The 27,200-nt window shown below is 36.5% G+C and overlaps 4 protein-coding genes across 4 annotated transcripts; 3 read left to right on the top strand and 1 right to left on the bottom strand.

Moving 5' to 3' along the window:
- Nucleotides 1–4,219: 4,219 nt before the first annotated feature.
- Nucleotides 4,220–6,513, bottom strand: LOC139188658 (uncharacterized). The gene is made up of 2 exons (XM_070806312.1): nucleotides 4,340–6,513; nucleotides 4,220–4,283 (listed from the first exon to the last, which is right to left on the bottom strand). Exons 1-2 carry the CDS (start codon nucleotides 6,511–6,513, stop codon nucleotides 4,220–4,222), a joined length of 2,238 nt encoding a protein of 745 aa, XP_070662413.1.
- Nucleotides 6,514–7,886: 1,373 nt separating this feature from the next.
- On the top strand, nucleotides 7,887–8,330 carry LOC103445556 (glycine-rich protein 23-like). Its single transcript, XM_008384569.1, has one exon. The coding sequence runs from the start codon at nucleotides 7,887–7,889 to the stop codon at nucleotides 8,328–8,330; it is 444 nt and encodes a 147-aa protein (XP_008382791.1).
- A 14,150-nt stretch (nucleotides 8,331–22,480) lies between these two features.
- LOC103445559 (S-protein homolog 24-like) lies at nucleotides 22,481–22,942 on the top strand. The gene has a single exon (XM_008384573.1). It carries the CDS (start codon nucleotides 22,481–22,483, stop codon nucleotides 22,940–22,942), a length of 462 nt encoding a protein of 153 aa, XP_008382795.1.
- A 966-nt stretch (nucleotides 22,943–23,908) lies between these two features.
- LOC103445430 (26S proteasome regulatory subunit 4 homolog A) lies at nucleotides 23,909–27,099 on the top strand. The gene is made up of 6 exons (XM_008384438.4): nucleotides 23,909–24,507; nucleotides 25,074–25,319; nucleotides 25,943–26,112; nucleotides 26,202–26,418; nucleotides 26,518–26,658; nucleotides 26,832–27,099. Exons 1-6 carry the CDS (start codon nucleotides 24,025–24,027, stop codon nucleotides 26,913–26,915), a joined length of 1,341 nt encoding a protein of 446 aa, XP_008382660.2. The 5' UTR covers nucleotides 23,909–24,024; the 3' UTR covers nucleotides 26,916–27,099.
- The last annotated feature ends 101 nt before the right edge of the window (nucleotides 27,100–27,200 follow it).

A 27,200-nucleotide genomic window follows, 5' to 3' on the forward strand; every position in this document is an offset into this window, starting at 1 on the left:
TTGATCATTCTCATACCATAACGCAAATGAAGGATTAGGAATGGAGGTCAAATTTCCTAAAGGATCAGTGAGAAATTGAGGCAATGTTGGTTCAGATCCATCAACATTTTCAGCAAGCTTGTATCGGCAGAAGATCGGATCAAAGAGAGACTTCCAGACGAGATAATTGTGTCGTTTCATCTTTGTCTGTACCATGCTACCGATATTCTAGATCGTGATGGAATTGATCAAGGCCTGAGTAGAAGAATGAGGTGGTGCAGTGTCCTAAGGAGAAGAATTAGGATGTGTGATCACCGGATGAGGAATTAAAGGAGTTAGCCGCCATTGATTCGCAAGATCAGAGAGGAAAATAGCGGAAGAGATCTATTTAGATACTGAGAAAATGAGGAAAGCTTAAGGAAGAAGCTGACGGATCGAAGTCGGTAGACTTTTGGCAAGAGATACCATATTGAGAATATATTTCTTCATTGATTTAAAAGGATAATTTTCACAGGTGTATATAATTACAGTTTGGGAAAGCTAGAAAAACAAGAGAGTAAAAGTAAAAGAGTATTCCCCACAGTAACTTTCTAACTAACTTGGTAACTATCATGATTTATTATTACAATCATTTCGTATTTTATCCTTATCACTGAGAGGTGCTCCAAAAAAATTTCAGGCTTGACCAAGGTTTGTATTTCTTCTTTCTCTACGTCATACAATATTAGGTCTTTTGTAATGACCGGTGCCCTTATCATGTTTTGTATCTTGAAGGACATTGCATTGTAATCTGATCGCGAAAGGCTTAAAGAGGTGGGGGATGAAACAGCCTGCACCAAAGTTTCTGCTGCTCCTCCTGAGATGTGCTCCAAAAAATTCTCAGCCTAGCTTTATATTCCCTATCCATAACATATATAACATTATGTCTTTTGAAACCACCAGCCGCTTAATCATCTTTTATTTCTCGAAGGACACTACATTGTTATCTGTTACTGAAAAGCTTGATACGGTGATCACTTCTGGATTACAAACAGGGCTCGACAGATCGATCATTCTGCATGAGTACATTATGCTAAGGGGAGATTCCTTTGGATGGTCAAGAGTCAAGACCTTGTGAAGATAAGCAGATGAGGATTATGGTGATATGATCAGTAGTGCTTTTGGTAAAGTAGTATGATAATTGGTGGTCGTTTTCTTTCAACTTAAGTTAGGGTTTAAGTGGATTTATGTGATTTTTACGCTCCATTCTGGCTCATCGTTGAGCTCAAGCTGAGCTAAGAATTATGTTCTCGAACAAATACTGTATTCTGTCTACTTGTTATGAAATTCTGTGGTAAAAGTTTTCCGGTTACCTTTCTCCTTCGATTTGTTCTTAAGGAGCTTGATATAGGAACTGGAGTTTGCTGTTTTTATTAGTCCTCTTTAAAATTGGAATAAAGATGACAAGTTTCTTCGATCCCGCTAGAGCCTAGATCCACTTAAGTGGGGCAGGTGTGCATCATTTGTTTACATATGGGCTAAAAAAGTAGTGGTAACTGGTTTCTCTATGCAAGGATATAGGTCCATTTGTGTGTGAAACGGTTTTGTTAGAACCAAATATAGAAAATTTGTGGATTAATTTTTTCTTTGACAAACAATAATTTATATTAAATTTTATTTAATTGTGGGATGGAGGATCAAACTTGAGCAAAGATACGGAAATGCACTGCCCTAGTCAACTTGGTTCGGCCTATTTTAATTTGCTTTCTACATATTCACCGAGAAATACTACTTGTAGAACCACTTGATACAGTTTTTTTTTTGGAAAAGCACTAGAAGAGTTCCTATAACACCAAATGACACTTTTGTTCCCCTTTACCAAACATTTAAGATAAACAATCCTTTATATCTTATCACAGATATTTTACATTGCTGAAAACATTCTCAAAAAACACTCACAAACCCAAAGCACATAGGCAAGAGCAATCCAAGTCAAAATGCACACATTTACTTAAATTTCCCACCATGCCTAATTTAATCTAGTACTTAATTGATTTTGTAATTTGAAAGAACAACCATGTGGTGTTTAAACTCAAAATCCAATCAGATTTTCAGGAAAATATGCTTTTAATATCATGCTTAATCTAGTTAGTTCTTGACTATTAGGATCTACAAGATGCTGGTTCTGATCAAAAGTATATAGTCAGATTTTTTTATTCGTTCCAACTATACATGGAAGGACAATTTTCTCACTGTGAATTAGAACGTGTTTTGAATGAATGTAGTTGGATATCACGGAGTGGTTATACATTTGGAAACAGTTAGGAAGATCAGTAACAAGGCTCAGTAAAACTCTATACAAAAGTCTGGTGGCAGTGCATTATATATCAACTTTCGCCGAACTCCAAATCCAAAGCCACGTATGAATTTCGTTGTCAATATTTTTATTTTATAGCATTCACGAATCCACATCTAGTCCTCTTGTCAGGCAGAGCTGTCTTTGCATCAGTTCACCTGCAACATGAGATGGACCCCTCTGATATTAAGCATAAAATTACAATAATAATCGCAAAAGTTTACATGAAAAACACAATTATTAAAATTTACAATGAAGGGCAGCTCGAGTTCCGAACTATATACATGTAATCATCTAATTGAACAAGCAGATATTACAGCATGATACCTATTCGGGCAAAGATTTCTCTGGAGAACGATCATCGGACCTCATCATAGCTCTCTAATGGATTGGCACTTTGGATGTGTAGTCGGGCTCTTACTTGTTGATGTGCTACAAGAAGAGGATACAATTAGTTTTGAAATGTGCCTTTGTGGGGCCTTACGTGTAGGCCTTAAGGCTCGCAATCAAAATTAACTAAGTGATAGGCGTGCCACTGCTATCTCCGTATAGCAGATGTAGAACAAGAGTGTTTTTAGTTGATTACTTGTGCCCCAAGTTACTTGGACTTCTTGTTATCAAAGGATTGTCATGGATGGGTTAAGTCTACATTAAGTTCTTTTTCTTGCCTTGTAAACAAAGACTTTTAGTTCATGGTCTTGTATGTTTGAATGAAGGGAGTCCAAAGCCCCTTAAGTCATTTGTTTGGTCCTAGATTGCTTTTGATGAAGACATATTCATTAAACTAACCATATCCAGATACAAATAAGACTCTTAAAGTAGGAAATCAAGTGGACATGACTTGAAGACATACTGGAGAATGCATTAAGTAATAGATCTATTAACTTAGAAAACAAACAAAGAGCTACGAGTAAGGTTTCACCTTGTATGGCAAGGTTGAACTTCTTGCAGTTACTTCTGTTTGAATTAATAGGGGTTTATATGCTAAAAAAGGATGGATGGTAAACAAGTTTACACAAGGGGAATCGATACTACATCACTAAGGGAGATAGCAGAGCTTTAAACTAGACAAGAGATAGCTTGTCGCTAAAAATGACTGAATTTGGGTTGATTTCAGCTTTTGAATGCAAATCTGGCTTGAGAGCAGAGTTTGTACGTTTGTATGTTTGTTTGTTTGATTGGTTGAGTGTCCTTGTCTCTGGGGCCTCTTCCTCCTTTTATAGGTCAATTAGCCCGACTGCTGTAACTTTGCTCTTGCCCAAAAGCATCTGAAGGGTAGTGAATCATCAGCTTTTTACTTGGAATGCCACTAGAAAGTGTTATTTGGCTGATAGTAGGTTAATCTTCATCACTTGTTACTTCAATGGTAAGCACGTGGCTTGTATCTTGGCTGAGAAGCCTTCACTTTGCCTTTGGGCTTGGTGCTGGACTTCGGGCAAGTCCCCTTTTAGTTGGCATCCTTGGGCTTTCCTTCATCTAGGTCCAATGTTCAAATATGAACCGAAACAATACCTGATTTTGCAAAAATTTACACCAATGTGTGGGATTCACAAGTTGAGGTTTTACTATTAAACTAATCAATAATATGGGAAATGACATTAATCAGTGCGTTAATATGCTATAATACTATAAAGGCAGTTGAGGTTCCACTCAGTGGCGAAGCTAGGAATTGAAGAGGGGAGGGGCGAAGTTAAAAGAGTGCAAGGTTCAAAAGAATAGCAAGAACCAAATCCTTTATATAGTAATGTCTTCTATAATTTATCAATACAAACAAATTACAATTGTTGCCGACGAGGTTTCATATCATGAAAACGCCGCATAATAGGCTCATTATCAATAAAAGCAAATACATCTCTCTCAATGTAAACAAGCATGCTATCACTCAACCATTGATCTCCCATTTTGTTACGCAATGGTGTTTTCACAATCTTCATAGCAGAAAAAGCTCTCTCCACCGAAGCAGTTGCAACTGGTAACACCAAAGTCAATGTAAGAAGCTTATACACTAACATATAGCTTGCAAACCTTCCGGTCTTCACCAACTCCTTTGCAAGATCACCAATTCCTCTTAATGATGAAAACTCACTATGCATCTTCATATCGTGAATGTAATTGTCAAGTTGAATTGGAAGATTCATGAGGTCCATACAATCAAAATCTTGAGGATAAAGTTGGGCTAGACGAACAATTTTTGCTTTGTCAAAAGATGCAAAATTATTCACCGGACTCAAACATGCCATACAAAGAAGCAATTCGGTGTTTACCTCATTGAAGCGATCATTCAATTCCTTTAATTGCGTATCAAGGACTTGAAAATAGAGGTCTACACGATAGTAATGGAAGTTTGTGAGTCTTGGAGCTTTACGCCTTGATTTTCCGGGTACAAAACGCAAATCCTCCATGTTAGGAACGACAATATCATGCTCTTGACAAAACTTTTGTACATCATCAAGCAAGTTCCCAAAGTCATCATCTCTCAAGGATTGTAGTCTTTGCTTGCATACTTCCACTAATGCCATCGCATTCACAATATCTTGATCTTTCTTTTGTAATGCTTGTGATAACTCATTTGTAATTCCCAATATGAGTCTCATAAAAAAAAGGTGAAACACAAAATCAAAAGTTTGTATGTCATGGAATAACTTACTTACTTCACCAAAATTGTCTTGTTTGGTATCATCCTTAATCCATTCAAGCACCTCCACCACGGCTTCAAACATGACAATAATACTAACTATAGTACCATAATGTGAGTTCCAACGTGTATCACAAGGACGCATGAGACTAATCTCTTGATTTAACCCTCTACCCGTTTCAAGATCACCAATATCAAGAGCTTTCTTAATTTGTTCTAGTTGTTTCTCTCTAAATGCGTCACGACGCTTACACGATGATCCAATAGTATTGACCAAAATACTAGCATTGTTGAAGAAAATGGCGACACCCTCAATTCCCTTTGCAACGGCTACAAGAGCTAGTTGAAGTTGGTGTGCAAAACAATGAACATAAAATGCTTGAGGATACTTGTTCAATATCTTTGCTTTAAGGCCATTTAGTTCTCCTTTCATATTACTAGCTCCATCATAGCCTTGTCCCCGTAACTTGGACATACTCAAATTTGTTGAAGCAAATAATCTCTCAATGGCCTCTTCAAGTGAGCTACTAGTTGTAGAGGAGACATGTTGCACACCCAAAAACCTTTCAATTACCTCTCCTTCCTTGTTCACATAACGCAATACCACCGCCATTTGCTCTTTAGTTGAAGAATCACGTGATCCATCAACCAAAAGAGAAAAAAATGTACCTTCCATATCTTTAGTAATTGCACCAATAGTTTCAATGGCACAAGCACGGACAAGATCTTTTTGAATATCAGAAGAAGTATACTTGAGATTCTTGGAAGCATTCTCAAACACAACCTTCCTAACTTTATCATTATGATCGGCAAGAAATTGCATAAGCTCCAAATAATTACCCCTATTGCTTGATTTGAACGATTCATCATGGCCACGAAAAGGCAAACCTTGTTGCAACAACCATCTTGTGCAATCAAGTGCGCCACGCAATAAAGTGTGATAATTAATGCGAGCTTCATCGGTTTGCTTAATCACAAATGTTTCAATATGTTGCTTTTGCGTCATCAAATCTCTAGCTTGTTGTAAAGCTTTATTATGAAGACTTCCAACACCTCCCTCATGATCTCGAAAGTTTTCGAGTCCTTTCCTCCAATTTGTAAACCCAATCTCAGTGAAGACATCACTTCCGGCATTTCCCTCTTTATCAAAATCACACTTGAATAGATAACAATAACGGCAAAATGCGGCATCTTTTACTATACTATACTCCAACCACTTAAAATTATCAAACCAACGAGTGACAAAACATCGATTGTTGCTAACTTTTCTGGGCATGATGTGGTCTTTAGGCTGACAAGGATTATTTTGGAGATAGTGGCGACGAATTGCTTCACGATAATTAGGTGGATAATCAAGCATTCGACGTCTATGTCCAGGGTCTGCAGGAAGATTAGCCAGTATTTCATCCAACTCAGTGACCTCATTTTGTTGGGAACTACCCAGAATACTAGAAGAAGGAATATTTGGAATATTCGAAGGAGGACTACTCGGAATATTCGAAGAAGGACTAGCCGGAATATTTGAATGAGGATTTAAGCACTGTTTCTTATAGTATCGTTCCATTATGTAACTGTATATGGAAAAGAAAAGAAAAAAGTTTTAGACTCTTAATCTTAGAGTAAACTATACTATAGTCAATATGAGTATTAACTAATTAAACCAACAATTCAATTAATCAATAATCAAGAATTCAATTTATATTTTCATAATTTTCATTCATCAATAATCATTCATAGGATTCATATTTATACGCAAAAATCAATAATTAATTAGTGTATTACTCTATGATTCTATATTAATTAACTAAAATTTCGTATTAATTAATCAATTAGAGTTAGGGATAATACAAATTAGAAAGTTAAAAAATTTACCTAAGATTGAGAGAGAAGTGGAAAACTAACCAACAGTTGGCTGCTAGAGGCTGGCAGTGGCAGGCAGTGGCAGCTGGCTTGGCTTGAAGGGGAAATATGGGACAACGGAACGGAACGGAGGGAGGAGGGCGTTGAGAACTGTTGCTGGGATTTTGGGGGAGCACACACGGGCCTTCTGAATAATGGAGTGATTTGAATAATTGAGTGATTTGAATAATGGAGTGATTTGAATAATTGAATTAAAGGATTAGCTTTCAAAAGTGATGAGTGATTTGCATGGAAGGCACGGGACAGAGTGGTACCCTTTAAAACTTTTATTTATTTTTTATTCAATTAATTATTTTTTAATCAATAATGGAAGGCACGGACAGACAAGTGGTACCCTTTGAAAAAAAAGAATAACAAAAGCTGATGCACAGCAGCAGTAGAAACTCAAGCCCAGAAACCGATCTGCAGTGCAGGTGCACCGTGCATCCATTAATTCCGACGACACCAGAGGGGCGGAACCACGCTCTTGGGCTTAATTTCCGGGGAGGAGAGGGGCGGCCGCCCCTCCCAGTCCCTCTGTAGCTTCGCCAGTGGTTCCACTATAGAAACTAATTGTTAATATATGGAGTAGCGCAACTTCTTATAAACAAGTGCAAGGTTCCTTATATGTCCTATGTGAAATTCACACTCTCAATGTGCAATGCGGAGTGAATGACTGGATTTTTTTCGTGTTTTGATTAAAACATTTATCCAAGCAGTTCATCACATATGTTCCTAGTTTTGTTCAAACTTCAAACATATGTTGAATTATTGATCTCGTAGTAAAATGGTTAAGCAGTTTTAAGCTTTATCACGAAGGTTATGGTCAGCCTCAGTAGTATTTAACAGCTTAGCTAGCTAGTTTAGCTACCAAAATTAAAGCCCCTGCCTTGTGAATTAAACTTTATTTAGTACACATAACTACCCCCCACCGCTCTTCTTGCCTTTAAAAAGCCCCCCTCAACACTTCTCTTCTAAACCAAGTGAGCTAGAGACACCAAAAAGCAGTGAAAAATCAAAAGAGAGAGAAAGAGAGAGATGGTAAGGTGGTGCATTGTGGTGGTTCTTGCCCTAGTTTTGGGTCACACTACAGCTAGAAATGTACCTATGCCAAATGACACTGGTTTCAAAGACCAAAAGAACGTCATTGGTGGAGTTGGTGGCTTCTCAGGCGTTGGCGACAGTGGGCTTCCATTTGCTGGAGCAGGGGCTGGAGTAGGTGGCAATCTTCCTGGTGGGCTTGGTGGCGGCGCTGCAGGGATAGGTGGAGCTGCTGGCCTTGGAGGACTTGGTGGTGGGAGTAGTGGAATCGGTGACTTGGGTGGTGGTGGTGGCGGCTTACCCGGTTTTGGTGGCTTAGGCACTGGCGGCTTAGGTGGTCTCGGTGGACTGGGAGGAACAAGTGGCTTGGGTGGTCTTGGTGGATTAGGCGGCGCGGCTGGTGGTGTTGGTGGTGGAAGTGGTGTTCTTCCTTCCCCTTGAACACTTGAGTTAAAACGCTTGGATTATTAATGTTTACTTCTTTGTTTAATTTGTTTGAAGTGTGTTAGGCGGTTGAGTCATGTGACAGAGATCATAAGCTAGGGTTATTTCACTTGTGTCCTCCTAGCTAGTTAATGTCTCTGTCGTCTTTATTAATCTCAGTAACCCATATTACTCTCTACTACTGTTCCATCTTTAGTGAATTTTATTAATGAAAATAAAATTTCATTCAGAATGTGCCTAAAAAGCACAGAAGATATTTTCAAGAATTCATCCAGCAGCTTGTTAATTATGCTAGGTGACAATGTTAATTCGCAGGGCAATGTTAAATAAAAAGTGAAACACTAATCTTCGTCTTAAGATTGGGTGGGGCGATGGGCGAAGTTAATATTTAAATCTCGAACAAAAATATTATGCTTATCACAATTTTTCATACTACAATTGTACCACCTTTCTAATAGAAATGAGATTCACATGTGGTATGAAAAATGTAATAAATGTGCATTACTTGTTGAATAGATATTTAATTTACAAGTAAAGAGAAATAATGCTATTAAATTTTATTTTTTATCATGTAAAATTACAAATATATAGTTCATATATGTGAAACTTGACCAAGAAATTGACCTTTTTATATATGTTCTAACGACAATTATTTCAAAAGGTAAATTATAATTTGCATCATTAAGTTTGGGTGCAATTACAATTTCATACCTCAACTTTAAAATATTGCAATATCATACATTGAGCTCCAATTTAATTAATAATAATGTCATACATTTGTTAGATAATCGGTTACAATTTCACTCCCTTGTCACTTTCATCTCCGCCAAAGCCAGGGCTGCTAGCGTTTAGCAGCAGCAGAAATGTCCCAATTCGGATGGTCGATTAATTTGTGACAACGTCGTCTCGAGCAACCTTAGAAGCGGCAGCCACAGCCACACACACCTCATCCGAAACTTTCCTATAGCCACACAACGCAATCACCCAAACCAGTGGGTTTCAGTGTTCTTCCTCAACTCCGATGAGGTTCCTTTCTTCCTCTCTTGCCGGTGAAGCCGCATCATTTTGTCTCTTTGCGTCGATTTGGATATCCACGTCAAAAACTGTGGGTTTTGCATTTGCCACACTATCCGTTAAAAGCCAAAATTAACAGATAATATAACTGATGTATGATGATATTGCAATGAAATCCTAAGTTTGTGTATGTCATTAATTGCAAGATGAGGTATGAGATTATAATTGCACGAAAAGAGATTGCAAACTGTTAAATTATTTTATTTGTTGTTTGTCCACGTGGAGCAGAAGTGGTACTCATGTAAGCAAATATATGGAATTTACGTTAACCACATCATCACTTAACTGTTGATTTGACAGATTGATTAATTGATGTATGATATTACAATTAAAATGCAATTGTGTATCTAATATTGTGATGTTTTAAAGATGAGGTATGTGGTTGTAGTTACACCTAAACTTGAGGTAAATGAGTCATGACCATATTACAAATTATGCAGCATCTCTCGATCGTACGTTCTTCTTTTGAGTCTTGACCAACCTACCTAGCATTTATGCATTTATTTGGTTCACTAAAATATATAATCATATCAGGCCAAAAAGGATATATGAAGATTCCACATGAATTTGAATGACAATAATACAAGTAGATTTGACTGATTTGTGAAACGAAATTAAAGAATGGTAAATGAAAATATGGATGATAACTTGCATATTTTGTACAAATGAAGGTAGAATATTGAAAAGTCATGAAGGATACTTATCCTTATTAACCCCACAAAAAATGATAGAATTGAGAGGGACGAGTTTTCTTCATGACTTATCCATCTACTACCCTTCACTAAAAATGATGGATCGAGAGGGACAAGTTTTCTTCATGAATTATCCATCTTCTACCCTTCACTTAAACAAAATATACAAGTTGACATTCATATTTCTATTCAACATAACTGAATTTAGTGAATGTCCAAGTTAAGCCAATCCTTAACATCAAACGAACCCTATAATTATTATTTCATGTTTGTATGTTGCAATGCTAGGGTTTGGGTTTGGACCATATATGTACTTCTTTCCCAAGGCTAGTTACTTCCCCTTAGCTTTGCAAACTTTCTGTCACCTGACAAAAATGTGTTGAACCCAGTATATATAGAGAATCTGACTCCACACTTAAAGAGTGACAAATTAAATATGTTTGGTGAAAAAAAAATGTACTTATGAGGTGACCCAATGTTAGCTTTGGATGGCAAACTGAATTGAATTAGTAGCCAGAGAACATCAACCCTCAGCGGTAAAGAACAACCACGTGCTGCTTCAAGTGTTCTGGTTGAGGAAGTTAATAATTAGTTAGATCTTTACTAAACCATGTGAAGTATGTCACATGCATGGTGAGCACAAATATTTCCTTCATCGAAGGATATAAGGGGCCGTTTGTTTGCCCTCACTAATATTCATTGGACTGGACAAGACTAAGGATTAGTCCAGTCCCAAGTTTGTTCCCAGCAGGGATTAGATTTAATGAGACTAAGTCTCACTCGCCTAGACTAAATCATGGGCTAGCCGATCTTAGCGAAGCCCCCCAAAAACCATGGGACTAGCTAAGACTATCCTCTCTCGTCCTTGTCATGCTCAACGACCACTCCCGACAGACTCCTCGTCATCTCCGGTCACCTTGATCAATCCTTAACTTTCCGATTTGACTCTATTCCACATCCATTTCACAACCAACTTTCATATAAAATATACCAAATTGAAGCTGGGAGTGACAAGATTATGATTCTACCTGAATCAAGGCCAAAAGGTGGTCGAATGTGGCCGAAAAATGGCCTGGAAGTCTCAGACTATTTGGGCTTCGTTGAATCCATGACAGATTCGAGCATGCAAAACTAAGATCTTGGTCCAGGGATGGTGAGGATTTTTTTGGCGGTGCTAACTTCATCCGATTCAACAAGGGTTAGCCGGAAAACACGTCAAGAAACCTGCAACTCGTAGGGAAAAATGGAGCCGTGAGGTTCCATTTGAACAGCGCATAGCTAGAGAGGGAGGGAGGACAGAGAAATAAATATTAGATAAACAACATCTGGTAAACCAATACCTTGAACTTTCAGGTATGAGATATGCAAAATAAATGTGCATCTATGTATTCTTTCCAATTAATTTTTGGTTGTTAATAAACACAAGTAAGAATAATAGTCATTATTTTCAAATCCCTTCTTTATATGTAAACATGTCTTGATGAATTTCAATTTGATTAGAAGTGAAATTTCTCTTCCCATACGTGTATTACCTGTCATACATTTTAATGTTTTCCAATGTGTCACACAGATGACATACAAATATTTGGTGAGGAATCGAGCAATTCTTCTTGTTGCTTATAACATATAGCACTTGAAATTGAGATCTACCAAAGTACAACACATTTCAACATCATCCAAATGCAACTTAAGTAAGACTTCACGGCGCAACAACAAATCAACATTGAAAAGAAGCATTATTAGACCGATACCTAATTGTTAATGGTGTTAATTAATTTCATGATAATAGGTTCAATGAGCACTTTGGCGCAATGGAAAGGTTGTTCTTTTGTGACCTACGGAAACAACCTCAGTTGCGTACAATAGACGTTCCATGTCTCCCCCTCCCACTCCCCCTCTGACTCTCACAAAGCGGAGAGCCTTATTGGCTTGGTGTTGCCCTTTAAGTTGAAATAAGCATGCCTCCTCATTAGATTGCTTATATATCGTTTTTACTTTTTTAGTGTGGTGCATGCATACGATTTTATTATGATTTTTATTAATTAATATCTCATCATTCTCAACTCATCAATATTGTTTTGGATCATCATATTAATTTTCATGTTTAGTATACATGCTATACCATAATTGCCAACCTTTCCATGCCACCGTATCTTTTTTTTTTTTTTTTTTATATTAATTCAAAGAACTTATGAATAAAAGAGCCAAAACTTTGTAGCAAAAGACCAAAAGGAGGACAAGATCTTGTTCTAGTAACACAATGAGTAGGTTCAGCAACATCCATGTACTTGTTCTTGCATTTGCGATAGCAATGAGTCCTAGCTTGTGCTTTCCTTCAACCAAAGGTGAAGTGTTTCCTTTGTTCACCAAGTGGCATGTATATGTTGTCAACGGATTGGGGAACCAAGAGAGCTTGTTCGTCCATTGTAAATCCAAAGACAATGATTTAGGGATTCAAAAACTCTCACCAGGGACTAATACTACTTGGGGTTTCAGGACAAACTTTTTACACTCTACTCTTTTCTGGTGCTACTTGCGCAAGTCAAGTGCCCAACATGCTGCTCTAAAGGTCTTTTGGCAAGACATTTATCTCTTCGAGAAATGCAACTGGAAAAACTGCATTTGGATAGCAAAAGATGATGGAATTTACATAAAAGATTTTGCTAACGTCCGTGATGAGTTTTCGAAAAAATGGGAAGAAGGATGGATTAAAACACAAGACTCTTACCGCTCATTGTAAATCCGAGGACGAAGATCTGGGAATTCAAGAAATTCTAGTAATATCAAAACCCCTCATTCTAAAAGGGTTGTGTTTGTGTTGACATGTTATCTTAATGAGCCATGTCATTTCAACATATGTTAAGCTAACAGATGTAAAACTTGTTAGAAATAAGGGAAAAACACAACAGTACATAAGATCACAGTTATAAGCATGAATGTATAAAACCATATAGTACTAACCTGAAGCAGCAGGCATGATGCTAAGGTTATAGGGTAAGGAAGTTTTCTCCACACACAATCAGAATGTTCTTTACTGATGAATAGGGTAAACAGCACTAAAGAAGAACGCATACTATGTGTGCAGAAACATCCATATTTATATCACTAGGGTTTCCTACTAATCTGCCTATCATCGAATAGTCAGGAATATCCCATAGCTTATGATATCAATTATGTTTCTTAACATGATATATAAGTCTTACCAAATGAGGCCTCCTAATTAGTTGCATGTGATTAAGACTTCAAATCTCATTCATATCAGGACTCCCACATATTTGGCCGAGAATCAACTTGTTACCAAGTTGATTGTCGTGTAAGTCAACGGATGGGATTTCATTGATACTCAAATAATCTTACATTCTCCCACTTGAGTTTCAATGAATTCGATCCTGATACGACTAGAAACGGTGATCACTAAAGTCTTACAAAATTTGCAACAGATACCTCTTAAACAACTTGTCACTCTCATCTCAAATGCTGGACTATAGAAAACTAAGTGAAGTCATTTTTTCACTTGCACTCTATAATCACACACACTTAGACGAAAAGCACTATGTTGCAGACAATACCATGTTTTTAAGTTGATGAGTCTAAATATCAACTTCTTAAAATTTGAATATTACAGAAACTAACAAAATATTCTGTTTATTCAGGAAATGATATGATGACAAAATCTTAAGTTTGGAAATAAACCTTTAACAACGAGTTCGAAATATTCAGAATAAACTTGGAGAGACATTTGAGTAGTTTACTCCCACTCATTCACGGAATCAAAAGTCTCCTTAATCCCCATGTTAAAAACATGTTTCTTGAATACTCCCACTGACAAGGCTTTAGTCATAGGATCTAAAACATAAAATTTGTGAGCTCAACATCTTTATTCTAGATATCTTTAGGGAAGTGACTCTTGTGACTGAAAAACTATACAAAATCATTTGGTCCGTTTTGTTCATCTAACATTTGACAGAAATAGAAAACTTTAACGGAACGTTTTCTGATTGCAACAAAAACATATAATTCTAGAATCATCTTTGGACAGAATCTAATTATATTAGGTTTTCACAGCTAAAACATAAAATACAAGAGCAAACGTATATAGTTTCAACACTTTTGAGCAGAAGAAGTATATACAATCTTGTCAATTCCATGTTTAACCGTTCATTGATTTATAGTTGGACTGAATAAGAAAACACTTTTGAACAGATTAATTATCCATCATTAACATATAAATCACAAGTCCAATTTCTTGAACAACAAACAAGAATTAATAAGCAAAACACTTTTGAGCAGAATATACTCATTAACCCTTCTTGAATTTCCTGCAAGATTAGTTGCATATATAAAATATAAACAAGTATGATAATGTATGTTTTATCTACCAAAACTATGACCATTAAAAGCATGCAAAATTGATGAGTGTGAAGCCCATAATACATTATTTCTCCCACTTGGGCAAACACTCAAAATTGCAAGATTAAACACTAGAGACAGTGGTTTTCATATAACAAAATATAGGCTAGTTGAATCAATAAAGATAGTGTAAGCTCTACCAAAATTTCACATTTAAACATAATTTAAATAAAACCAATTTACAATCTTTAATATGATCAAAACACGAAAATTTCTTAAATAAATTAAAGGTTCATTTCATTAGATAAATAACCTTTAATATGCCCAAAACATTAAAATTTCTTAAACAAATTTGTTGAGTCACAAAATAGTTGGTTTGTATAGAATAAACCAATCTATATGTATCAAAAATTAGGCTTATATAAGGAACAATATCTCAACATTATTAATCGATCTAAAAGTGACAAGTGATTAGATAAACAAATGGCTACGAAATTTATTTTAGTGTATGAGAGAAAACTCATATATGTGTTAAAGATTAGGTCATAAATTAAAATGAAACCTAATAAGAGAATCCAAACTCAAAATTTATGTTTTAATTCTAAAACAAAGTAGAATTAAGGTAAACACATAGATATCTCAACAACATCAATTTTTCAACAATAATTTTAATCCAATTTAGAACTCACAGAAAATTAAGGCAAAAGATTGGCAAATTTACCTACTCATTCTCGATTCTGCAAGATTCATCTTGGATGTAGTCGAGTTGTGGATGATCGAACTAACTCCAAATTGCATGATTGTTACACCTTTGGGCAGAAATTAATCATGCAAAAAAATACCTGCATAGCTAGCCAAAACATAAAATACACAAAATACATATAGCTTCAACAGCTTTGGCCAGATGAAAATATGTTAGAAGTACTTTATGATTTGCTATAATACTAATTTATAATTGGTGAGTTATTTCCTAAAATTCCCATTGGGACAAAAGTATTCACCATATAAATTAGAATTCTTATTTTTCAAAATAATCCTTTAGAACAGTATTAAATAACCGTTTTGTTGGATATTCAATGATTCTCAAAAGATTCAATCAGACACAAAATATGTCGTTATTGACATTGAACAATAGAGTTCTCGAAAGAGGAAACATGGTTATTCAGTTATTCGATAAGGACCAAAATGTTCAATTAGTAAACTGATGCCACTTTCCAATTTTCTTTCAAAAGACAATTATCATCATAATCAGAATTGATGACCAAACAAAACATTGGTTTAAGCAAAACAAACCAATACATCTTTAAATCAATAATTTAATCAGTGTTGTCTAATAAAAGTCATTAGTATTAAGAATTCACATTAAATAAAGATATATTGGAATCATAAACTTGTATAATAATCGGTACCAATAGATGTGCACAAATAAGTGAAAACAATATCACATAACAAAACTAGTTTTGAAGTACCAAAATTCAGCAGTACTACTTTAGTTTCCAAATTCACTAAAAAATCACTTCTCTTTAGATTGTCATGAAAATTTTTAGGTATGCACTAGACATATATGGCTACTATTTTGCAAAATTTCATGATTGTTAAAATTTTATAAGCGAGCCAAAAATGAATTCGAAATGAGATGTGCTGCAGAAACTGCAAAAAAAAAATATATATATCTGCATGTAGACCTGAGATTAAAAAAAATTCACTAAATACTCCTTTTTCATTCAATGTGCATAAAAATTTCCAGACATAAAGCAGACATACAATGCTACTATTTCCTAAAGGTTTATAAATTTTTTTTTTTTTTTTAAAGTTTGCCAAGTATACGAGAGGCAAATTCGAAATGGGATATGCTGCAGAAAGTGCAGAAAATCTGCAGTACAACTGAGATGAAAAATTGACTAAACATTCATTTTCCATCCAATGTATATGAAAATTTCCAGAAGTGAAGTAGATACATAAAGCTGAAATATCACAAAATTTCATAATTTTTTAGATTTTATAAGTGGGCTAAAAATAAAGTCGAAACGGAATGTGCTGCAGAAGCTGTAGAAATTCCGAACTACATACCCGAGACTAAAACAAAATTCACCAATAATTCATTTTGCAGCCAATTGTCGTGCAAATATCCAGATTTAAACTAGATATATCGATCTCTATCATACTAAAATTTCATGAATTTAGGAGTTGAATGGGTATACCAAAATAATATCACAAACAGACAATGTTGCAGAAATTTGAAAATTTCAATAGCATAATCTCCTTTTTAAATTTTACAATGATTTCATGTCATGCCAAAATGACGTGAGAACTTTTAATTATAAAAATCATATACTAACATAGCATGATAAAATTGCATAATAATTCACAATTGACCATGAGTAGTTTTAAAATAACCTTTAGCATGTCCATAATGTATCAAAATCTCCCCTTAAGACCAGGTCAAAGTCCATCAGCCCCAACACGATTTCAATATCCTGCTTCCACTTTTTATAGTTTGAACCAGTTAGGGTCTCAATGTTGCTGAAATTGAGAGAAGTTATACCTGAAGCTCAAATAAAACTTTATGGTTTATTAATCTTGTCCATCGGAAAACAAAAAACTATAACATGATGTCTTCTGTTTATTGCAGTAATCATACAATTCCAGTGTCATTCTTTAGATTGGCACTGATCATATTAATTTTTGCATAACTAAAATGTAAAACTGCAACTTGTTTATATAGATCAACACTTTTGAGCATAAGAACTATAAAAACCTTGTAGTTTCACATTCCATTATACATTAACTTAGTGCCAGAACTGAATACATACACAAAAATCCTTTTGGATAAATTTTTAAGGTACTCATCATTGCACATAAGTCACTTGTTCTGTTCGAACCAATATGAAATCTATAAGCAATCTCTTTTAAGCAGAAAATACTTGTAGATTTCTTTCAACATGAATAACATAATGCCAATTATTTATCGATTCAAAAGTGACAAATAATGATATTATTATTCAACAGCATTTCTTCAAACAGCAACTGATTGGAGGATTTATTTCATCTTGCTGATGTCGTTAACTATTCATGATTCAGTGAGCAGTAATCGAAGCACATATAGATCTATCCATCTCGTGCAGTTAGGATATTTTTAAATATATACATGCATGCAGCGGAAGCATTATATAGGATCTGATGATTGAAAAATACTCATAACATTTTGTAAACTGAATCTCAAAACTGTTGTGGTGGCTCTGATACCACATGTTAGAAATAAGGGAAAAACATAACAGTACATCAGATCACAGTTATAAGCATGAATGTATAAAACCATATAGTACTAACCTGAAGCAGCAGGCACGATGCTAAGTTTATAGGGTAAGGAAGTTTTCTCCACACACAATCAGAATGTTCTTTACTGATGAATAGGGTAAACAGCACTAAAGAAGAACGCATACTATGTGCGCAGAAACATCCATATTTATATCACTAGGGTTTCCTACTAATCTGCCTATCATCGAATAGTCAGGAATATCCCATAGCTTATGATATCAATTATGTTTCTTAACATGATATATAAGTCTTACCAAATGAGGCCTCCTAATTAGTTGCATGTGATTAAGACTTCAAATCTCATTCATATCAGGACTCCCACATATTTGGCCGAGAATCAACTTGTTACCAAGTTGATTGTCGTGTAAGTCAACGGATGGGATTTCATTGATACTCAAATAATCTTACAAAACTTCAAACTCAAACTTGACTTGTTAAAATAGCAAGTGATCATAGAAAAGATAGAGATGCGGGAATATTTTCTTGTATTACGATAGAGCTAGGGTTACAAATATATAAGGAGGCTATACAATCATAATCCTATACTGATGCCTATAAACAAGGAAAATCAGACTAAATAAGTAAGTGAATAACTACATATCAAATTACAATATTGACATAATCAATCTGAGATATCTTCCTTAACACTCCCCCTCAGTTGGAGTATATGTTAATGACACCCAACTTGCTGAGTAATGTCTCAAATTGTGTCAAACTCAATGTCTTGGTGAATATGTCAGATGGCTGATCAGTTGTTCGTATGTAAGTTGTACGTATCATCCCTCCTTGAACTTTCTCTCTTACCAGATGACAATCGATCTCTATATGTTTTGTGCGTTCATGAAATACGGGATTCGAAGCAATATTTAGTGTCGCTTGATTGTCACAAAACAATGTGACTGGTTGTGGGTGACTCACCTTCAAATCTTTCAAGATATTCTTCAACCATGTAATCTCGCAACATGTAGTGGCCATGGAACGATACTCAGCCTCTGCACTGGAGCGAGATAATGTAGTTTGTTTCTTTGTTTTCCAGGAAATCGGTGCTTGACCAAGAAGAACACAATAACTTGTTATCGACCTCATGGTATCCTTACATCTAGCCTAGTCAGCATCGCAAAATGCCTTCAATTGTAATGTGCACGTAGAAGGAAGGAGGATACCTTGCCCAGGTGTATTTTTGATGTATTTAAGGACCTTGTGTGCTGCCTCAAGATATGGTTGTCGAGGTTTTTCCATGAATTGACTTAACATATAAACCACATAGGCTAGGTCAGGCCTTGTTATGGTTAGGTAGATTAGTCTACCTACAAGCCGTCTATATGGAGCTGCATCACTCAGTAGCTTCCCTTCTGTTTATGTTAGAGAGATGTTTTGATCAACCAAAAATCGTGATGGATTGGTGTCTAAGAGCCCAGCATCATCCAATATGTCTAATGCATATTTTCTTTGGCATAGAGTGATCCCATGTTTTGATCGTGCAACCTCTATCCCTAAGAAATATTTGAGCTTGCCCAAGTCCTTCAGTTTAAAATGTTTGGAAAGAAACTGCTTGGTCTCTTCGATTTCTTGCAAATTATTGCCTGCTAGTATTACATCATCAACATAAACCAATAAGGCGATAAAATTACCTTGATGACTTCGGACGAACAATGAGTAGTTAAACCATGACTTATGAAACCCATCAGTCTTGAGTGCATTGGAGAGTTTAAGAAACTATTGTCACAAAGCTTGTTTTAGACCATACAAGGATTTGTTTAATTTACATACTCGAGTCTCCCCCTTTTGTCTGAATTCATGAGGCAAGGTCAGGTAAACGTCCTCGTCTAGGTCGCCATGTAAAAAGGCATTGTTGACGTCTAGTTGATGCAAGTGTCATCCTCGCAAGGCTGTCACACTAAGAAGCACACGGATAATGGTCAATTTTGGCCACGGGGCCAAAAGTTTCCCTATAATCAACCCCTTATATCTGGCTATAACCTTTAGCAACCAGCCGGGCTTTGTACCGCTCTATTGTCCCATCAGGTTTTAGCTTCCCTTTATAGACCCATTTGCATCCAACGGGCCATTTGTGGAGTGGCAACGGCACAAGAGACCAAGTGTGATTGGCCTGAAGAGCTGCAATCTCATGTTGCATGGCAGCACACCAATGGGGGTCTTGAACAACCTGCAAAAAGCTTGTGGGTTCTTTAATGACCGTGAGGTTAGCTGTATAGGTTTTATGGTGGGGTGAAAGACGAGTATATAATAAGTGGTGAGAGGTACCTAATGACTTAACCACATTCGTTGAAGATGTCAAAGTAGGCCTTGACGGGAGGGATGTCTCAACGTGAAAGTCCTGCAAAATGGAGGAAGGCTTTGTGGGACATGTGCCGCGACAGGGTGGTTATGGTGGAGGCGGGGTGTTGGTGGGTGTTGGGGAAATAAAGGTAGTAGGTGGTGTTTCTGGGGAAGGCAAGATCAAGTTCAGTATTGGCGACGGTGATAAAGGTGGTTGCGATGTGTCTGGTGTTGGTGGGGTATCATGGGATTCAAAAAATGAGTTGTCAGGTGTGGTGTCATGAGGAATGGTGGGAGGGAAAGAGTCCATATCTAAGTGCAATGGTGAGGAGTTTGTATTGGACAAGGAAGTGAGGGCTACGGAAATGTCTGATGTGTGGTAGGGACATTGATCTTCAAAAAAAAAAACATCCCATGACACAAAAACCTTTTAGAGGGTAATATCAAATAATCTGTAACCTTTTTGACCATATGGATAACCAATGAAAATGCAACGACGTGCACGAGGGTCAAATTTTGAAGGCTTTTGTGCATGAGTTGATGCAAAACATAAACATCCAAAAACTATTAGGGGAGAATAATTCGGTTCCTTGTGAAACAATTTTTCATATGGTGTTTTTCCTTGAAGAATGGGTGTGGGTGTTCAATTTATGAGATAGGCAGAAGCTAGGATTGCATCCCCCCAAAAACATTTAGGAAGATTAGCTTTAAAAAGTAAGGCTTAAGCAACATTGAGCAAGTGTTGATGCTTACATTCCGCGACACCATTTTGTTGTGGTGTGTTGACGCAACTAGTTTGATGAACAATTCCCTTGAGATTATAGAAAGTGGCGAGTTTGAACTCGGACCCATTGTCACTTCGAACCATTTGGACCTTAGTATTGAATTGATTTTCTACCATGTGGATGAATTGGAGAAGGAATTCAGTTGTATCAGATTTGTGTTTCATCAAATAAATCCATGTGCTCCTAGTGTAATCGTCAACGATGGTGAGAAAATATTTTGCACCTAAAACGGAAGCAACTTGATAACCACCCCAAATATCAACATGGATTAACTCAAGACATGACTTAATGGATATGGAACTCAATGAAAACAGTAATCTCGTTTGTTTGGTCAATGGGCAAATGAAACATTTATTTGAATCACAAGATTTATTTTGGAAAAATGGAAATAACATAGAAATTTTATGCGATGGATGCCCAAGACTTTGGTGCCAAAAGCTAATAAAACGCAAGCTCTTAACAAGTATTCGTGGGTAATACTGAACTGGCCCGTAATTAGTTTACAAACTTAATGGATATGGAACTCAATGAAAACAGTAATCTCGTTTGTTTGGTCAATGGGCAAATGAAACATTTATTTGAATCACAAGATTTATTTTGGAAAAATGGAAATAACATAGAAATTTTATGCGATGGATGCCCAAGACTTTGGTGCCAAAAGCTAATAAAACGCAAGCTCTTAACAAGTATTCGTGGGTAATACTGAACTGGGCCGTAATTAGTTTACAAGTCCATCAGTACCCATACCTATTAGGTTCAATCCGAACACCTAATTTTTTGTGTTATTTCATGGTATGTAACAGGTTGTGTACGACTATTTCCAAGTCTTTCATAAATTAGTTGATGACTTTACTAATTTTAGACACAATTACAATCAAATAATAATAACTTTACTAATTTAGACACAATTACAATCAAATAATAATTCCCTTCTGTATACATATATTTATACATATTTTGGTACTGTTGAAATTAATCAAACTTCGACAAAGATGAGAGAGCCGGAGATGAGAGAGGGCACCTAGGAGAGAAAGATGAGCCGCAAGAGTCCGGGAGACATCGAATAATTTTAGGATTTTTATTTTTTATTTTATTTTTAATTTTACATATATTAAATAAACGGTTAAATTAGTACACATTTATAACTGCAGTAATACCATAATCACTCATTTAAATTTCATAGATAAACGGTTATATCCATAATCGTTTATTTGTCTAAACAGTTACCCATAATTGTAACCGTGAGCTTTAAATAGACGGGTAATTACGGTTACCCATACCCGTGAGTATTTTACCCACCTCTACTTATTACTAGTTAGGAGCTCTCTGGCTCGACCTTCCTAGTCCTAACAATACAATAACATCACTACTCTCAAAATAGTTTACAAATTTTGCAATAATATTACAACTGTTACGTACTCATTCCTCTTTTTCTTTTGATTCCCTAATTACTAGGTCGACATTTTAAGCACTTCATAATAAACCATGCTGCCAAACCCAGTTGACCTAATCAAATTCTCTAATTAAACCCTAATTCATCTCCACCTGCTACACTCTTAACAATTAATGTGTATATGCCTATAAAAAAAAGCTTCTGAGAAGAATATGCATATTCACATTTTGAACTAGGAATCCCAATTTCCAAGCCATGAGAGCCTTCTTAAGCCTCCCCATTTTCTTACTACTTGCAATCTCAACACTTGTTCTGTCTTCTCCATCCTCCGCTGCACCTCTTGGTCCGCATTCTGGCGACTACCTGGTCCAAATTCGGAACGACTTAAGTGGTGGCGGGGCCACCATTTTGGAGGTCCACTGCAAATCCAAAGGCGGAGGAGATTTGGGTAGCCATTGGATCAGCAGTGGCGAGCGTTTCACCGTACGTTTTCACAATGACAGATGTGTCTCAACTGAGTACTGGTGCAAGTTAAGCTGGGATGAGCACTCCAAATCCAAGAGTCATGGCGGCAACTATCGCTTCTTCAATTGCGACGAGTCGTTTCTTCAGTCATGTGGTTTCCAGGAGTGCACTTGGAAGGTTCAGGATGATGGGATATATTTGCATGACCTTCATGGATTACAAGATGTGAAATATTATAACTGGCAGACGTAATTGTTATGGAATTATTTCTGTTCTACATGAGGATTTAATTAGTTGGAATAAAACTATATATTTATATTTGTATTTATATATGGTTGTAAGCAGCAGAATTGTTATTTGTTGTTTGTTGCCACTGCCACTTGAGATATAAATCATTGGGCCTATTTTAATTTTATTTATTATGTGCTCTTGTTTCCCAGCTTTTATATCACAACAAAATAAATTTTAATATATTATTTATGTTATGATTGTTTATATCTTATATCATTCTATCTTTTAACCGGGATACACAACCAGAAATGCTAAGAATCACTTCCCTTTTTTTTTTTTTTAAAAAAAAGAAAAAGAAAAAAGAGGACCAGTTGGTGGCTTCATCAGGACAGTCTATCCTTTCGAGGGCCGGGAAGGCTTACAGAGACATTTCAGTATTTTCCTGATGTATAATATAGAGTTCACTCTCGAATATGCATTTTTTAGATGAGGGACAACTTACTAGGTACTTTAAATTACTCAATATCAAGAAACTATAATGATCTTGATGAATCTATTCTTGATATGGAGTGTATTTAGCATGTGAGGTGTGAAGAAAACAACCTCCTTTTATAATCTTTTAAAATAAAATCATAATCGAATACACCTCCAATCTTATAAGCCCCTTTAAAATTCTGATTAAATACACCAAACTTTCTATAAATTTTATAAACTCCTTTAAAATCTTCATTAAATATAAATTTTGCAAAACGGTACACTAAAAAGTTTCTTTTAAAGTTCCGCGGTTTTATTTAAATTTAACCAAGAATTTGATCCAAAATGTAATACTTTTTTTGACATTAAGAAATCCAACGTCTAGATAATCTAATCGTTGGAAATTCAACAGCTCTCAAGAAGCCATCTCATCAGGCCGTTGGGCCAGACGTTGGACTGTACAAAATAAAAAGGCGAAATCTTAAAATCCCAAATGAATACAAAAAGCCCAATCAAACCCGGACCATTTTCTCTGTACATATGTTAAGCCGCATCGCAAACCAAAGACTTCTTTCTCGCTTCAAAACTTTCACTCGTTCTTCTCTCTTTCTTCTTGAGACAAAAAAAACATGGGTCAGGGAACGCCCGGTGGGTTGAACCGACAAGGTCTACCGGGCGACCGTAAGCCCGATGGGAACGACAAGAAAGAGAAGAAGTTCGAGCCGGCGGCTCCGCCTGCCCGAGTCGGCCGGAAACAGCGCAAGCAGAAGGGTCCCGAAGCTGCGGCACGGCTCCCGACGGTTACCCCGCTGACAAAGTGCAAGCTTCGGCTGCTGAAGCTGGAGAGAATCAAGGACTATCTCCTCATGGAGGAGGAGTTCGTCACAAACCAGGAGCGGCTCAAGCCGCAGGAGGAGAAAGCCGAGGAGGATAGATCTAAAGTTGACGATCTCCGAGGCTCACCGATGAGCGTGGGGAATCTGGAGGAGTTAATTGATGAGAATCACGCCATTGTTTCGTCCTCCGTCGGTCCTGAGTACTACGTTGGGATATTGTCCTTCGTGGATAAAGACCAATTGGAACCTGGGTGTGCGATTTTGATGCATAATAAGGTAATTGGGGTTGTGGGTTTTTAGGGTTTTTGATTGATTTGCAATGATTGGGTTGTTAATGTGGAATGATTTGGTTGTTGATGTTTGTTCTCTTAATGTTTAGTTTTGTTGGTTCAAATTGAAAATTTGAGAAATTTTGATGAGAAATTGTTAGGGATTGGTCGGCAGTTTAGGTTTTTTTTAGGATAAGAAGAATAGAAGGTAATTCTTTTTTTAATGAGAAATCCGATTTTAGGAAAGTGATGTGAAATTGAAATTGCGGTTGAGTTTGTAACCTCGTCAGGATGATGATAATTAGTTGCATTGATGGTTTACATTTGGCCGCTAAAGCTGAGACTTGATTTTTAGTGTGCTTCCTAAAGCCATAGAAGGCGACTCGGGCATTAGTTAATTACTATCAAAATGTCATCGGGTATGTATGAAACTGATACAATTATGGTTCTACCTACCGATGTTTATAAACAAAACTATATGTTTGTGGGTGATATACTTTCGTTTTTTGTTGTTTGATTTAACTATTTGTGTGTTTGTTGATTGGTAATGTGTTAAATGTTGATTATTGTCAGGTGCTTTCTGTTGTTGGGCTTCTTCAAGACGAAGTTGATCCGATGGTGTCAGTGATGAAGGTTGAGAAAGCTCCGTTGGAGTCATATGCTGACATTGGTGGATTGGATGCCCAGATACAGGAAATTAAAGAAGCTGTTGAGCTCCCACTGACTCATCCCGAGCTATATGAAGACATTGGTATCAGGCCACCTAAGGGAGTCATATTATATGGAGAGCCAGGAACGGGCAAGACCTTGCTTGCAAAGGTATGGGTGCATTTTTTTTTCCCCCACTGGGCCACAGCATGCTATTTATGTTTCTTTCATATATATTTGTTTTTCCATATCTTGCCTGTTCACTCTAATATCTTCCCCACTCAGACATGTTATAAAAGAAATATGGTGGCAGGAACTTGCTTCACTGTTGCAAGTCGCAATAGTTCTGAATGTTATCAATGTCATTACTTTTCAATCTGTATCATATTCTATATACAACATGCCATAGAGATGTTGATGTCGTTTGTTGGGTGTCAAATATCATCAAACTATTCTTTTCCTTCCTGCAGGGTCTACATTGTAGTTGGTTCTTTATTTTGTCACTATTTTATAAAATAGGGCATAACAATTGCTTTGCTAGTTTTCCTACGTGTTTTGTGGGTGGACCCCCAACTTATAGCATATACACAGTACACCTTGCTTTGAGAGCATGCAGACACAAAATTTGTTGCAAAGACCTGTGTAGTTAACGAGTTGTACTTTCACAATTATGAGAATTATGCATGCTCGCCATAGTTTCTTTCCTTATGTTTGCTTACTGTATATATGTTCTACCTGCATGCTTAATGTGAAACTATCTCCTCAGCTTGTAACCATATTCTCACCTTTTTCAGGCAGTGGCAAACTCTACGTCAGCAACCTTTTTGCGTGTTGTTGGTAGTGAGTTGATTCAGAAGTACTTGGGAGATGGTCCAAAATTAGTGAGGGAACTCTTCAGGGTTGCTGATGACCTCTCACCTTCTATCGTCTTCATTGACGAAATTGATGCAGTTGGTACAAAGAGGTGAGTGGCGAGCCCCTGATCATTGATGAAAACATTCATGAATGCCTTTTTCTGTTAATTCAATGTTCCTGATGATTATTTGTCTGCAGGTATGATGCCCATTCAGGTGGTGAACGTGAAATTCAGAGGACCATGTTGGAGTTACTTAACCAGTTGGATGGTTTTGATTCAAGAGGAGATGTCAAGGTTATTCTCGCAACAAACAGAATTGAAAGCCTTGACCCAGCCTTGCTTCGTCCTGGCCGAATAGATAGGAAGATTGAATTCCCCCTTCCTGATATCAAAACAAGGAGGCGCATTTTCCAGGTAAATTTACATGACAGTGTATGAGAAAAACAAACTAAAATTCAACTGTGCTTTGTTCTTTTTCTTGTGACTAACAATGTTTGGATCTATTGATTGCAGATTCACACATCAAGGATGACGTTGGCTGATGATGTCAACTTGGAAGAGTTTGTCATGACCAAGGATGAGTTTTCCGGGGCTGATATCAAGGCTATATGTACTGAAGCTGGTTTGCTTGCTTTAAGAGAGCGCCGTATGAAGGTGAGATATATACAATTTTTGGTGGAATTTTTTCTCAACCCCAGCTCCCTTCCCAACTTTTGTCTCCGAAACTTTGTTTTTCGCTTTATTTACTGAGTGTCATTAACACATTATATCCATGCTTAATCATTGAAATTAACTGGGGTGTTATCTGTTTAAATTGTGGGCATCAGGTGACGCACACGGACTTCAAGAAGGCGAAGGAAAAGGTGATGTTCAAGAAGAAAGAAGGGGTTCCAGAAGGACTTTATATGTGAAAAAAAATCAGCCCACATCTACTTTGAGGATACAACTGTTCTCTTTTAGAACTTAAATTCTGTTTCGAGTTGATTTGTGTTTTGGATTCGATATTAAACGATGAATCGCGTACTCAACTGGAAGATGGAGTTTGTCATACTTCTGTTTACGCTATATTTCAAGGCTCACCATTTCTCCTCTTAATCTCGGATTTCTTAGCTGAGGAAAACGTCGGATGTATTTTAAGCTTGTGAAACAAAAATTCTGATAGTTCGAAACTCATTAGTTTTCCTGGATGGATCCGA

Source organism: Malus domestica, chromosome 10 (genome assembly GCF_042453785.1).
Source record: "Malus domestica chromosome 10, GDT2T_hap1".
NCBI lineage: Eukaryota > Viridiplantae > Streptophyta > Magnoliopsida > Rosales > Rosaceae > Malus > Malus domestica.

Coding starts and splice junctions, on each gene's coding strand:
- LOC103445556 (XM_008384569.1), top strand. CDS start 7,887: ATGGTAAGGTGGTGCATTGTGGTGGTTCTTGCCCTAGTTTTGGGTCAC.
- LOC139188658 (XM_070806312.1), bottom strand. CDS start 6,513: ATGGAACGATACTATAAGAAACAGTGCTTAAATCCTCATTCAAATATT. Junction 4,284..4,339: donor GAGTTGGTGAAGACCGGAAG/GTTTGCAAGCTA, acceptor TGGTGTTACCAG/TTGCAACTGCTTCGGTGGAG.
- LOC103445430 (XM_008384438.4), top strand. CDS start 24,025: ATGGGTCAGGGAACGCCCGGTGGGTTGAACCGACAAGGTCTACCGGGC. Junction 24,508..25,073: donor CGATTTTGATGCATAATAAG/GTAATTGGGGTT, acceptor GATTATTGTCAG/GTGCTTTCTGTTGTTGGGCT. Junction 26,419..26,517: donor CAAGGAGGCGCATTTTCCAG/GTAAATTTACAT, acceptor TATTGATTGCAG/ATTCACACATCAAGGATGAC.
- LOC103445559 (XM_008384573.1), top strand. CDS start 22,481: ATGAGAGCCTTCTTAAGCCTCCCCATTTTCTTACTACTTGCAATCTCA.